General features: G+C 41.2%; 1 protein-coding gene across 6 annotated transcripts in view; it reads left to right on the forward strand.

The window, feature by feature from the left end:
• The first annotated feature begins 473 nt into the window (after window positions 1-473).
• LOC116726603 (myoferlin) overlaps window positions 474-12,457 on the forward strand; it is a 39,371-nt gene continuing 27,387 nt past the window's right edge. For 4 of the 6 annotated variants that reach the window (XM_032573376.1, XM_032573378.1, XM_032573379.1 and 1 more), the window contains exons 1-10: window positions 474-698; window positions 1,251-1,306; window positions 1,454-1,545; window positions 8,727-8,835; window positions 8,921-9,014; window positions 9,114-9,280; window positions 11,803-11,931; window positions 12,038-12,100; window positions 12,172-12,222; window positions 12,315-12,345. In XM_032573376.1, the coding sequence (XP_032429267.1) occupies window positions 611-698; window positions 1,251-1,306; window positions 1,454-1,545; window positions 8,727-8,835; window positions 8,921-9,014; window positions 9,114-9,280; window positions 11,803-11,931; window positions 12,038-12,100; window positions 12,172-12,222; window positions 12,315-12,345 (880 nt within the window). In that variant the 5' untranslated portion in view covers window positions 474-610. The remainder of the gene's footprint in view (window positions 699-1,250; window positions 1,307-1,453; window positions 1,546-8,726; window positions 8,836-8,920; window positions 9,015-9,113; window positions 9,281-11,802; window positions 11,932-12,037; window positions 12,101-12,171; window positions 12,223-12,314; window positions 12,346-12,457) is intronic. The other 2 variants (XM_032573377.1, XM_032573382.1) reach the window with 1 other exon arrangement.

The following is a 12,457-nucleotide window of genomic DNA, read 5'->3' on the forward strand; positions in this document are numbered from 1 at the left end:
CGCTCAGGCATGAACAGCAGCTCAGCGACCTAGAACAATAAACATCTATTTAATTAAAGTCTTGAATTCCTGTGGTCTAAATTAACCATTTGTCATTATTCTTCTAGATCCTCTGCTGTTATTGATAAGTAGTTCTAACGTTACAATTTTTTTGGTCTTAATTCTGTATAACATTTTTCAAGTCTTACGTTTTCCAATTTGACCGCTAGATGGAGCCAAATAACACATTTAAGTGAGCGAGTTAACTGGTTAGACTTTGTGTAATCTTGGATTTAACAACCATAATAATGACATTTTAACTAATTAATAAGATATTTAAAGAGGCAGTTTCCTCGGACACGTTGTTTCTCCTCCTCCTCCTCGGACCCCCACGCCTGCAGCAGCTCATGTAGTCTGGATAATTAGACTCTCATGATCCGCCCTCTCACTCCCCCCTCCACCCTCCAACCTCCTCTAACTACTCTCGCAAATAATCCGTTCATTCGTGTTCTTCTCTGTGATGGAGCAATGAGGATTCCGAAACTGGACTTCCTGTAGAGCTTTTCCCTTTTCTACGACCTTTTTCTTTTCTTTCTAACTTTTTTGTTTTTTGTCCTACCTGTTCGCTGCCATGCTGCGGGTCATAGTAGAGTCTGCCACGGGTCTCCCCAAAAAGAAACTCGGCAGTCCTGACCCAATCGTTTCTGTGACTTTCAAAGGTACGTCTCATTTCAAGGCAAATGTTCCATGTTCAGACTGATTTGCAAGCCAATATTTTGTTTTTCTAAAAAGTTAGGTGAAATTTAAAGAAGGGAAATACAACTATTTATTTAAAACTTAATCATGATTGATGTACAATTTTAGATGCAATATTTATACATTTCATTAATGCTAAATAGAAGATATACATGTGGCTAATTTGACCTAAACAACATCCTATGTTGTTGAAAACAAAAACTTAAAAAGTTCTTGCTGGGGAGTGGCAGATCCTGGATCCACGGGAACACACACACACGATTGTGGTGACTAAGAGAGACGAGTTGGAAATTATGGAAAAATGATCCTGAAGCTACACAATTACTGTAACTGTAGCAGAAACGTTTACATGTTTGATCCAAAGTTAAAAATCCTGATAATTGTAGTTGAGCTAAAGTTGATGTCAATCAACAAGTGTTGCAGGATGCTTCCTGAGTTCAGGCACTCCTCCCAAATTCATCATCATCCGTCAACGATGACAACCTTCCTGTATTCATGAAGCGTTTCTCTTCCAGATGAGAAGAAGAAAACCAAATCGATCGACAATGAAGTGAACCCTGTCTGGAATGAGGTAATCTGCAAAAACACTCATCGTTCCTCCACATCATTACTGTGACCCCATCAGAGTGACCCCTCACTGTAGCAGCACCAATCAATAGTTTACTATCATCATGAGATTGTCCCAGTACAGCAGTATTTGCTCTTCGTGTTCCTTCAGGTGCTGGAGTTTGATCTGAAAGGCGTTCCGCTGGACTCCGGCTCCCAGCTAGACGTGGTTGTGAAAGACTATGAGACGATTGGGAAAGATAAGTGAGTTAAATACAGCCTGAAGGCTTCTTGGGCTTGCTGTTGGTTTCACACAACAAAGGGATTTTGGTAATGAGGTAGTCGGCATCAAGTCTTTCCTTTGATGAAACCTTAAAGTTGCCGTTGTTCAATCTGAGTTTCTAGGAAACCTTTCATTCTCTCCGCAGCACTGATTCGTCTTTCAAACACATTAATGAGACTAATGTATAGTATTCAAGGAAAGTTTGAAAATTTCAGAGAAATGGAGTTATTGGCTGGAGTTATTGGCTCCACCCGATCACACCCACCTCGCCATGCTGAGACTTGCTGGACAGTGTGGGATGACAGAATTTGATTGAGTAACAATGCCTCTCTGTTAGTTTTCTGTCTCAGAGTAGGATTTGTCTACAGAACGCTGCAAATTCCTGCTGCAAACAGGAAGAAACTCGATCACTGTGAACTACTACGACCGTAAACTGGATGTTGCCTTTTAATTAAAGAAACATGTGGGCCCAATCTGTGCCAACCACAAAATAATGTTTCCATCCTTGTTGACCGTCGCTAGTGATGGCGACAGAGCCTTCTCGTCTGATATCGAAAGAACCTCGCAGAGTTAGAGAATCATTTTTATAAATATAGAATATGTAAAGCTGTATCCAAAGTTTCTGTGCATGTGCTTTGCTGAGTAAAAGTTTCCCTTGTGTCTGGGCAGTCATACGGAGGGAGGTGCGTTTCCAGAGCATGAGATCAGTTTTCCACTCCGCTGTCCTGCCTGCCACACTCCCAGAAGATTTAAACAGTGCTGGCAGTGGTGAGCTGTGCTCTCTCTGAGAATAGTTTTCCAGCTGCTAATGGGTTATTTCCTGTTGTCATGGCAACAGGTTGGTCTTGATAGCCTTTTTTTTTTTTTTTAAAGAAGCATTGTGGTGGAGAGTCTTGTACGTGTAATTGTTAGCATGTCTTTGTAGGAAAGATCAGAGTTGTGAATCCAGAGCGTATTAAACATGAGAATGGAATTCCTTTAATTACCTCTTTGGGATCTGAGCATTAGCATGAATACCAATGCATTCACGCATGGACAACTTGGATTGTTTCTGTGGGGGCTTAAAGTACAGTTGCTGCGTAGCAACTGTACTCGCATTAACAGATCAGAATATTATGAATATTATGTTTTAAAGCAGATGTCTTGCCAAAACCGTTCCTGTAAAGCTGAAACCAACACCCTTCTTATCCTGTAAGTCAGGGGTCTGCAGCGGGTTTCCTTTTTTCAGATGGTTTACACACCCGACCATGGTTAGGATCCACCTCAGGAATAATTGTGGAAGTGTCTGTAAGATGGGGAAACTGAATAAATAAAGCTCTGACACGCTGACCTGTATAGGAAGTCATCAGGAAATTGTCTCTTTCCACATGGATGGACTGTTTTCTAAAGCCTAGCTTCTTTGTGACATTAATCCAGTCATTTTCACTGATATTTCTCTAACTTCTCCTTTTGTTCAAGGTCAAAGCCCTCATTTTCTCAATCCTTTCTTTTTAAGACAAGTTATTTTGAGCTGGGCAGGCTGATCTGAACATCAGTCTAATTCAGTAGTATGAAGTAGCTGAACTTCAAAGTTTAATTTAAGGAACTGCTGGAGTTCATTCACTTTGTCTCTATGCTCCACCAGGTCTGTTAACCCGTTTCAGGACCCGACCAGAACCCCTCAGTGTAAATTCCCTTGAGAAATAATGAGATTTGGTTATATATACAAAAAGGCTTTAATGCCGAAAGACGATCAAATGTTACAAGCCATACATGTCATACAAATGGAACAGATGCAGAGTTACATTCACTGTCCAGCGCTGGGCCACACTCAGCTCAACTTATGGATGAAACCAAGTGAGGCTAAGATTGTAGCAAGTTTAGCTTTTTATTCTTCTCTGTAATCTGTAACCTCCCTAAAGGGTAACCTAATCAGTTTCAGTCTGTTTATGTGTGACTGGCGGCAGTCACACACAAACATGGTTATGTAAGCTGCTGTGTGTGCGTGTAAGCAGATGAACGAGGCTAAAAGAGATGGAGAAAAAGACAGAATCCATAACAGGACATTAAATTATTTCAGGGTTGTCCCCTCAGTCCTTTAGTCTGCCCAGCTTTTCCTCCTTTTTCTGGCCTTGAGGTGAAGGAAGCAGCTGAGAGCTGTGGTCTTTCCTTGTTAAGCATGTGTGACTAAAAAGCTAATAGCAGAAGCAAAACAGGGCTGCTGGTCATTGTCAAATGCACAAGAATACCTTCACTTCCTTCTGGGCGGAACGTTTCTCCGTTGGGTAGGCCGCAGAAGTCCAACCTGACTCTTTTATTTCAAAAATCCTGAACACAACTGGCTCCTTGATTTAAAGAACCATGCCAGTATGAATTTTACATTGAAGATCACTCTGACTGTTAATGTGCAAGTGCAGATCAAGGTGAGCAACTGAAGGGTCAAGAAACTTATCACTTGTAAAAACTAGGCAAAGTGACAGAGCCTCCATGTAATGGATGCTTTCACTGTCACACACAGCACAGAGGGTCTGATTGGATTGTTGACGGTGTGGTTCCACTGACGATCAGACACATTTCCATGCAACAAGTTGGAAAGAGAACAGAGAAACGGAAACAAGTGGAGGCTGATGTTTACAGTAACCACTGAACTGCATGCAGCAGAACAGAAAGAAGATACTATGATTTCTATAGTTCATCGCTGGAAAGAAGCAGCGAAATGGTTTGTGACTGAAAGCCTGGCACTGAGGAAAACTGAAGTTGAACTTTAGGTCAGAGGTCACCTACTGAATGGTTAAAAGACCCCCGAATTTGTATTGAACTTTTCCAGTCACATCAACCAATCAGAGCCCTTTACACTAAAGCAATATTCAACCAATTGGACTCATTAACTCACACATACAGTATATGCACAGATTATTTGAGGTAACCCCTCAGGCTCTAAGCTGGAGTCAGATCTTCAGTTTTTTGGATTGCAAAACAACCACTCTACACCCACAGTGACCTCACTGGGAGAATGTTGCAAGTTGTAACTTGTCCATAGAAGCTGATTTTATGCTAACAGAAGTCATGCACTTTTGTCATAACCCCCTACAGTCTTGGCATCTAGATGAAACAAGCAGTTCAAAGCACCTCAGGGCAAAGTTACCTCTGGAAGTGACCTTCACAAGTACATGTTGTAATTTGTTACCTAGCATCAGAACCTGGAACGATCCACCATGAAGATGAAGATCTGGACAAAAATGAATTCTGTTCAGTTTAGACTTCATATCCTCTCCAGGACAATGACCCAGAGCTTTAGCAATGGTTTCTGACCAAACATGCTAATGCTGGGGAGAGAGGTCCACTCATTTAAGAGCTGAGGAAAAGATGAATCAAAAGAACTATGACTCTACATAACTATATTCTGTGCTCAATAGAAAACCCAGTATTCTTCTTCTTTTACTAAATGTGTTGTGACTGCTTGGTGCTTTGGCTACGCCAAAGAGACTCTGCTTCTTGGAAAAAGGGGGCTAGTGTAGTAGATGTATTAGTGGGCTGTTATATGTCCCACATAGGGATGTCACACCAGCAGCAGACTAATGTTGCAGTGGGGTGTGTGTAGAGGGGCGGGAGGCGGCGTTTGAAGGATGTGTGAAGGTCTTCTGACAGAGAAGACAGAGAAAACTGTTCAAAAGACTGCATGTGTTCAGACTGCTGCTGCAGCTTTCCTCACTGAGGAAGTGATCCTTCATCTTGGACTTGGGAATCTAATATCTCGCTCATTCTAACTATATGATAAGAGGTTTTAGAGAGAAACGAACATGAGTTAATTAGAATCTGGTCTGTTCTCAATTAAACCAAAGCTAAACACACTGGGGGCCTTTTTGTGTCAAGTGTTTTTAAAGCGATTCTCATTTCTGCTGAAAACAAGAAGCCAAATGAATGTTTTGTTATGACCACAAGGATAAGTGGCACTGTTGTCAACTGAATACGAATAAGTCAGCTTGTTGATAAAGAACTATTTACCTTCAGCCATTAAGTGATACAAAGGATTATATCCTGCTCATATTTCTCTCTGACTCACCACAGCTTACCTAAGGACTCAGCCTGATTTAGCCTCTGGATATTTACAAAGGAAGTTCATAGTCCCAGCATGTCCTCTAGAAGCTGTTCACTCTCTGTTTAGAAGGAAATTGTAATAATGTGCCCTCATCTTAATGCTGGTGTTTGTTAATCATGGGTGGATACAGGTTTAATGTACAACTTGTTCTCTTAACAAGTGAACTCTTTTAGCTGACAGCAGTGCAGCAGGAACTCACTGAACTAAACAAGTTAGAATCCAGAACTGGCGCTCCGTTCGGCAGATGATTCAGGTTTTTTCCCTGAGGGGGAAACTGGTGACGGAGCAATGCAAGAGCTTTATCTCCCCGAAGCTCCTCCTTTATAGAATCCTCTTGACACAATTCAATTTTAAAGGATCTCTGGGTATTTTTTTCTTCCCGGTTTGAGGCCCCCCCCCTTCAAAGTTTACAAAAGTGAAACTTTTTTTTTTTTTCTTCTTTTTTGTTTTTTAAACAAAACAGTTGCGCTCACTTTGGAATAATCATGCAGAACAACCGTTACTCTTTGCTTCAAAGATTTTAACTTTATTTTTGTCTGAAACTGTGTCCTATGTGTCGGTGTAGTGACCAGTTGTGACTGCGCCCAGTAAATTCAGGCCCCAATATACGTTCACAATTGGGGCCCTAGTGCCTTTGCTATATTCTCCACATGACAGATCTGTCTCTCTTTGCAGCCGTCACTATAGACCAGGGGACTCAAACTCCAGTCCTCGAGGGCCGCTGTCCTGCAACTTTTAGATGTGCCTCTGCTGCACCACACCTGAATAGAATAATTAGGTCATTAGCAAGGCTGGGAGAACTGATCTGCACAAGGAGGAGGTAATTAAGCCATTTCATTCCAGTGTTTTGTACCTGTGGCACTTATAAAAACTGCAGGACAGCGGCCCTTGAGGACTGGAATTTGAGACCCCTGCTATAGACCTTTTTGGTGGGTCTACAGAGATCGAAGGTCATCCTAGCATAACTGACCTACTTCCCTCTCCACTGTTATTTGCTTTTAATTAAAAAAATTTCCTGACCTTATGTAGTTGTCAATTAGTAGTAGTAATTAGTGTTGACAGTTAGTAGCAAAACACTTCATCCCCTTTCCTTTTATATATCAGGCGTACATTTAAGATTTAGCGGGTTGACAGCTAGTCGTGGTCGGCGAGCAGCTTTTTTCCCTCCACCAGAGGGCAGGATCTTGCATCTGTGATGTCACGTTGCAATATGTCCTACCCAATAAAGCACGTCATTATTTTCTTCTTGTCCTCCTTAGTCTTTTATTTTATATAAAACCTAACCCAAACTAGAATGTTTCCTTCAGTAGATTGTTGTTGTTGGTGTGTGTTTCTGAGGATGGTACCATAGGAGCCTGCTGTTGTAATTTCTACTCAGCTGTGTGAGACTGTGGACTCCAAACGTTCCTCCTACTAGGAGTCCAGCCAAAGTTTAAAGTTACTCAGCCTGACCAAACAAGATACAATATGATTTATACACACACTTTGATAGTTTATTCTGGGCATGGCTCAGTAGATTTCATTCCACCCTCTAGCAAACTGGTTGAGATGGTTTTTCTCTCGAGGTCGACTTTTAGCTCTTTGTCAGTACTGTGTTTTGACTTTTCTGCTTTGTACAAAGCAAAATTATATTTTTTTTATTAAAGCATAAACGGAGCAAACTAAGCTATGCAGGTAATGGCTGAGTGACGGGGTGGAAACAGAAATTCATCACAAGGGACAAATTGTGTGAGGTCATTCCTGGAAAGTGGCTTACAGTACATTGTTAAAGTATCTACTGTATATGCATTTATTAATCCTAAAACTACAAATTCTGTATCTTGTTGAGACGCTACAAAATGCAGACGCTGCGTGTTCATTCATGTCTTCACTGAACTGCTGGATTTATACTGAGATTAAGTTCTAGACATTTTGTAAGCTCAATTTCCTAACTGGCTGACTTATAAAATCAATTGACTGCATTGTATTTTAATTGCTAAATGCTAAAGGTGGCTAAATACAAACCCCACATGAAAGATTTTAAACCATTAAAGGTGTAGTGTGTAACTTTTATAAAAATGTTTTTTTTTAAACTCTCACCATGTTGTAATAGTTTTAGACAATCTGTGAAAAGATGGATCACCTCCACCCTGAAGAAATGCACCAAAAACAACCAATCAGAGCCAGGAGGAGGGGCTTAGCGCTGTCAATCAACGTCATGTTCTCTACTAATTGTGCTAATGGCGGAGAAACAACTCACTTTAAGAGGAAAACTGCCATCATAAGTGGCTCTGCTAACTAGCATTAGCGTTCACAACAGGCTCTGCCGATAGGGAAAAGCTGTAGCGGTAGCAGAGAACATGCGCTAAGAACTGTCCCCTGGCTCTGATTGGTTGCTTCTAGTTAGCACTGGGGGAAGACATAGGAGTTCAGTTTTTTTCAGATTATCTCTCATGCCAAGTTGTCACAACATACAGTAGTTTCAACAAACATGTAAAAAACATCGTTTTTTTCCCTTTTTTTAAAAAAAAGGTTGGATACTGCAGCTGTAAAAGATTGATGAAGAGCTTCTCAATCTCAATGTAGAGCATTACTGATAATCATCTTGGTAATCAGCAGGGCGGCTGCACATGATCCAACAAAATGTGAGAATCCATGAATGACTGGAACCACTCCACCAGTCTTGCTCTTCACACAGCTCTGCGTACGATAAGCTCCCAACGCTGCAGCCTCACCTCCATGTACAGCAGGTGGTGAAGTGACTAACTCTGGTAGTTCTCAGCTGTTTGGACACTAGCAGTGTGCAGAAACCCGAGCAGACAGATTGAAGAGTAAAATGATATTCCTCCTGGTGAGTTTTGTTTGCCTGTGAAGGCAGGGCTTGTTAGCTCTGGGTGGTTTCCCTCTTTGGGCTCTTTCTGTGAATGTGACATCAGCTGAGCACACATCACCGCATCCACTGTCCCTGTCACCGAAGATATCCTGGCCGACTGCAGCCAAGCCGGTCAGCAGAACGGACGTTACGGAATAAAATCAGCTAAACTGGCGTGCTGACTTTTACCTTGCAACGTGGAAACAATCCTGTTTGTTGTTTTTGATTTGTAGATTCCTTGGGTCCACTAAGGTTTCTCTGCGAGACCTTACCTCTGGAAAATCGAGATCTTTGCCGTGCAAAAATGTTCCTCTGGTCAATGACAACGGGCAGGGGATCGGAGTGAGTGTCGTATTGTAAAAGTAACGTTAAGCATGATAAGCAAGTCGAATAAAACAGAGCTGAGCAGGTTCTCGTTTCCCTCCAGGCTACGATAGACCTGGTGGTCGCCTACGACCCTCCAGCCAGTGCCGTGCCGAACCCCAACGACCCCCAAGATGGAAATGCTGCAGTGGACGCTGGTCTGTTTGTTTCATAGTGAAGCATTGCTGCGCAAAACTTTGGCCGACTGGATTTAGTTTGCTGAATCTCGGCTCTTTTCTGTCTTTGGTGCCTGGCAGCAGGAGGAGGAGGTGGGGATGAGGAGGGGAATGAGGCTGTTCCTGATGGGGCCCAGAGTGGCCCAGCTGGAGCCCCTTCATCCTCCGGCCAGCCTGGGGCTCTTCGCCAGAGGCTGAACCGGGTGCAGAGTCGCCAACGACTCGCCAATAAACCCCAGGACTTCCAGGTCAGTTCAGTAGTTTTTATTTATGGGCATTTTGTTTATAATTTTTGATGACTTCAGAATTGAAATGCATATGCTTCTTCAAATCGTCTAATTGTATTGCAGTAGAATAATTCCTTACTGAAAAATGTACAAAAATCAAACATTTTAACTTAAATTCATTAAGAGTGGAGCAAATCCTCTGTTTAGAAATAACTGTTTTTAACAAAGTCATTGGTGGATCATTTTTGCGTCACTTATTTATCTGCATGTTGTGGATGATGATCCTGCTGAACGGTCAGATGAAGAGCAGGTTGTATTCCAGCCCAGTGGGTTCATCTGGTGTTTCAAACAACTCATGAGGCCATTACTCTGACTGTGGGAAAGGAGAAGGCCCACAGCATCACAGATCCTCCACTGTACTTAACAGTGGGTGTGAGACTTGCTTCACCCAAAAACACCACCTTGAATATTTGTAGCCAAGTAATTTTAAGCATATCACACTAAAGCATATTGTTGGTGCGTCCAGCGGTAGTTCTGGAAACTTGGTGAAACCAAGATGTGAAGATTTTCAGGAATCTGTCGAGGTGAGTTTGGAGGTTTAGCTTCATTGCCATCCTACTCATCATTAAGCCTGTTACAGTAAGTAATGAATCAATTAATCACATGATAAATTAAAACCAGCTCAACAACTACCATTTACAGGATTGTTTTTCTTGTCATTCTGCCAACAAAAGTCTCCATTATGGTTCATTGGTCTCAACTGTTCAGTTTTATTTAGAGATTTCATGATTCAAGTTATTTGTTGTTTCTGTTGTTTTCTTTTTTTTTATCCTGGATATTTAAAACGTCTTTCACTTCCAGTTAGGCCTGTCGCGATAAACGATAAATCGATTAATCGATTAATCGTACAATAAATTAAAACTATCGACGTCATTTCAATTATCGGCATTATCGTCTCTTCCGGCCTTTTTCTCTTTCTGTTGATGACACCGAATGAAAAAAGGCTCAACTCCGGTGCTCTCCACTGACCCTCCCTTCCTCATTTCCTTAGTGTAAAGCCCAGCGCACACGACGATTGTCGGCCCATTTTTAAAAACCTGACAGACTACACATTAGCCGACAGGAATCCTAGGTATAACGGTTCGATCGGGTTCGTTCCTGCCGTGTGGTGTCCAACAATGGGCACAAAATAATGGCTACAAGTTCAGTGAACTAATTTTAAAACCTAATATAATTCCACCTAACATAATATACAGACTTCATAATCTGCACTCTTTTGGTTGAATGCAGTATTTATTTCCACTTTGGCTTTATGTTGTTTAGTTTTTATCAAGTACATTTTTTGTTAATGGAGACTGAGAATCCATTTTGTTTTTGGTTGTTTTGTTTATTTCGTTTATCAGCTCCAGTGTTTAGTGTTCTTTTGAAAATAAAGTGTATCTATCTTTGACAGGAAATCGCATGCATTATTACGTCATTTCCATTAAATCAGTGTAAAAAGGTCTTCAAACAATATTATCGTTTATCGCAATAATTTTTTGAGACAATTAATCGCTCAGCAAAATTTGCTATCGTGACAGGCCTACTTCCAGTGTTAAATGTTTGTTAGATTTAAACTTTATTAATCTTTGATCATGTATTCTTGCATTATTATGCCACTAACATTATGCTACGTGAAAATGATCTTGGAACAACAATAATATCGTCTTTCGCAATAACTTCTGGGACGATTTATCGTCCAGGGAAATGAGCTGTCCTGACTGGACTCCTCTCTCTGTGTGGTGGAAAAACAAATCTGGGTTGTTGTCCAGCTCAGCGGTCAGGAGCCAAGAGAAACGGTGTGTTTATGCTCCATGAAAACAGAAAGTTATGAATAACCAATTAGTGGCTCTGATAAGCTAGAAAAACAGAAAGTAAAGATTAGCATCTGTGATTTTGTTGGAGCCTTTTTTCACAACAACTGTGTAAATCTCCTTCAATTTAACGTTGATTTGTTTTCCTCCTACATTAACAGAAGAATTCAATTCAAAGGTGTTTTAAATTTTTTTTTTTTTTAACACATTTTCAGCTGGTGTGTGTCCACACATTTATCATCTGTATGAATAATGTAACCCTAAAATTCTTCAGATAAAACACATATTTTAAATCCTGAAAACATTTTCTCGTTTCCTGTTGCCCCGGCCTGGGTCAACAGATCACTGATTTAATCAAACAGAAAAAGCAGCAGAAGCGACTTTTTTCAGTTTGAAAAAAGTCTGAATTCTTTCTCCCAGAGTCTCGACTTTCACCCTATAAGGGGGAAACATCTGAAGAATTCTGCTCCAGAAAGGCAGCTTGTTTTTGTGTTGGGGTTTTTTCCAGCCATGACTAAACAAGTTCTGTTCAAACAAGATGAAAATGTTTTGTGATTTTAAGTACTCTTGAATAGTTAGGTGATGAACTTACATGGTGACATGACTATGGTGTGTTACCTGTTTTCCCTCTAATCCAGTTGTTCCTTTACATGCAGTCCACTCATGAGCTGATCCACTCTTGTCTTCCAGATCCGTGTTCGGGTCGTGGAAGCCCGTCAGCTGTCCGGAAACAACATCAAGCCTGTGGTGAAGGTCCACGTGTGTGGACAAACCCACCGGACGAGGATCAAGAAGGGAAACAACCCATTCTTTGACGAGGTTTCGTCTTTTTTTCCCGTAGACGACACAAGCTTAACTGTTCCGGCTCGTTGTTCTGCTCCGACTCTCATGGATCCTCGTGTGATTGGTTGTTGGTTTCTTGCAGATCTTCTTCTACAACGTTCACACGCTGCCATCGGATTTGTTTGAACAGAACATCAGCTTCAGGGTTGGTGCAGCTCATGGAAATGTTGTGGTTTTCTGCTCCAGCATAAATCCTGATTGTTTTTTTTTTTATAGGTGTATAATTCATATTCACTGAGGGCAGACAGCCTTATGGGTGAATTCATGGTAAGTATTAAGTGGCGACCACTCATACTTAGTAATTTTTTATAATAAGTGTTTGTGTCTCAAGCAGACCTCTCCTTGTTTTTTTCACACAGCTGGACGTTGGTTATGTTTATGATGAACCAGGTACGTTCACACAGGCCATTAGGTGTTTTTCAAGTCCATGTTTTGAAAGTTTTGTTCTTTTCTGTCACTTCTGGAGGGAATTTCAGAAGATTTTTTTAAAACAGCTTTTGGT

The sequence above is a fragment of the Xiphophorus hellerii genome, chromosome 10 (genome assembly GCF_003331165.1).
Source record: "Xiphophorus hellerii strain 12219 chromosome 10, Xiphophorus_hellerii-4.1, whole genome shotgun sequence".
Taxonomy (NCBI): Eukaryota; Metazoa; Chordata; class Actinopteri; order Cyprinodontiformes; family Poeciliidae; genus Xiphophorus; species Xiphophorus hellerii.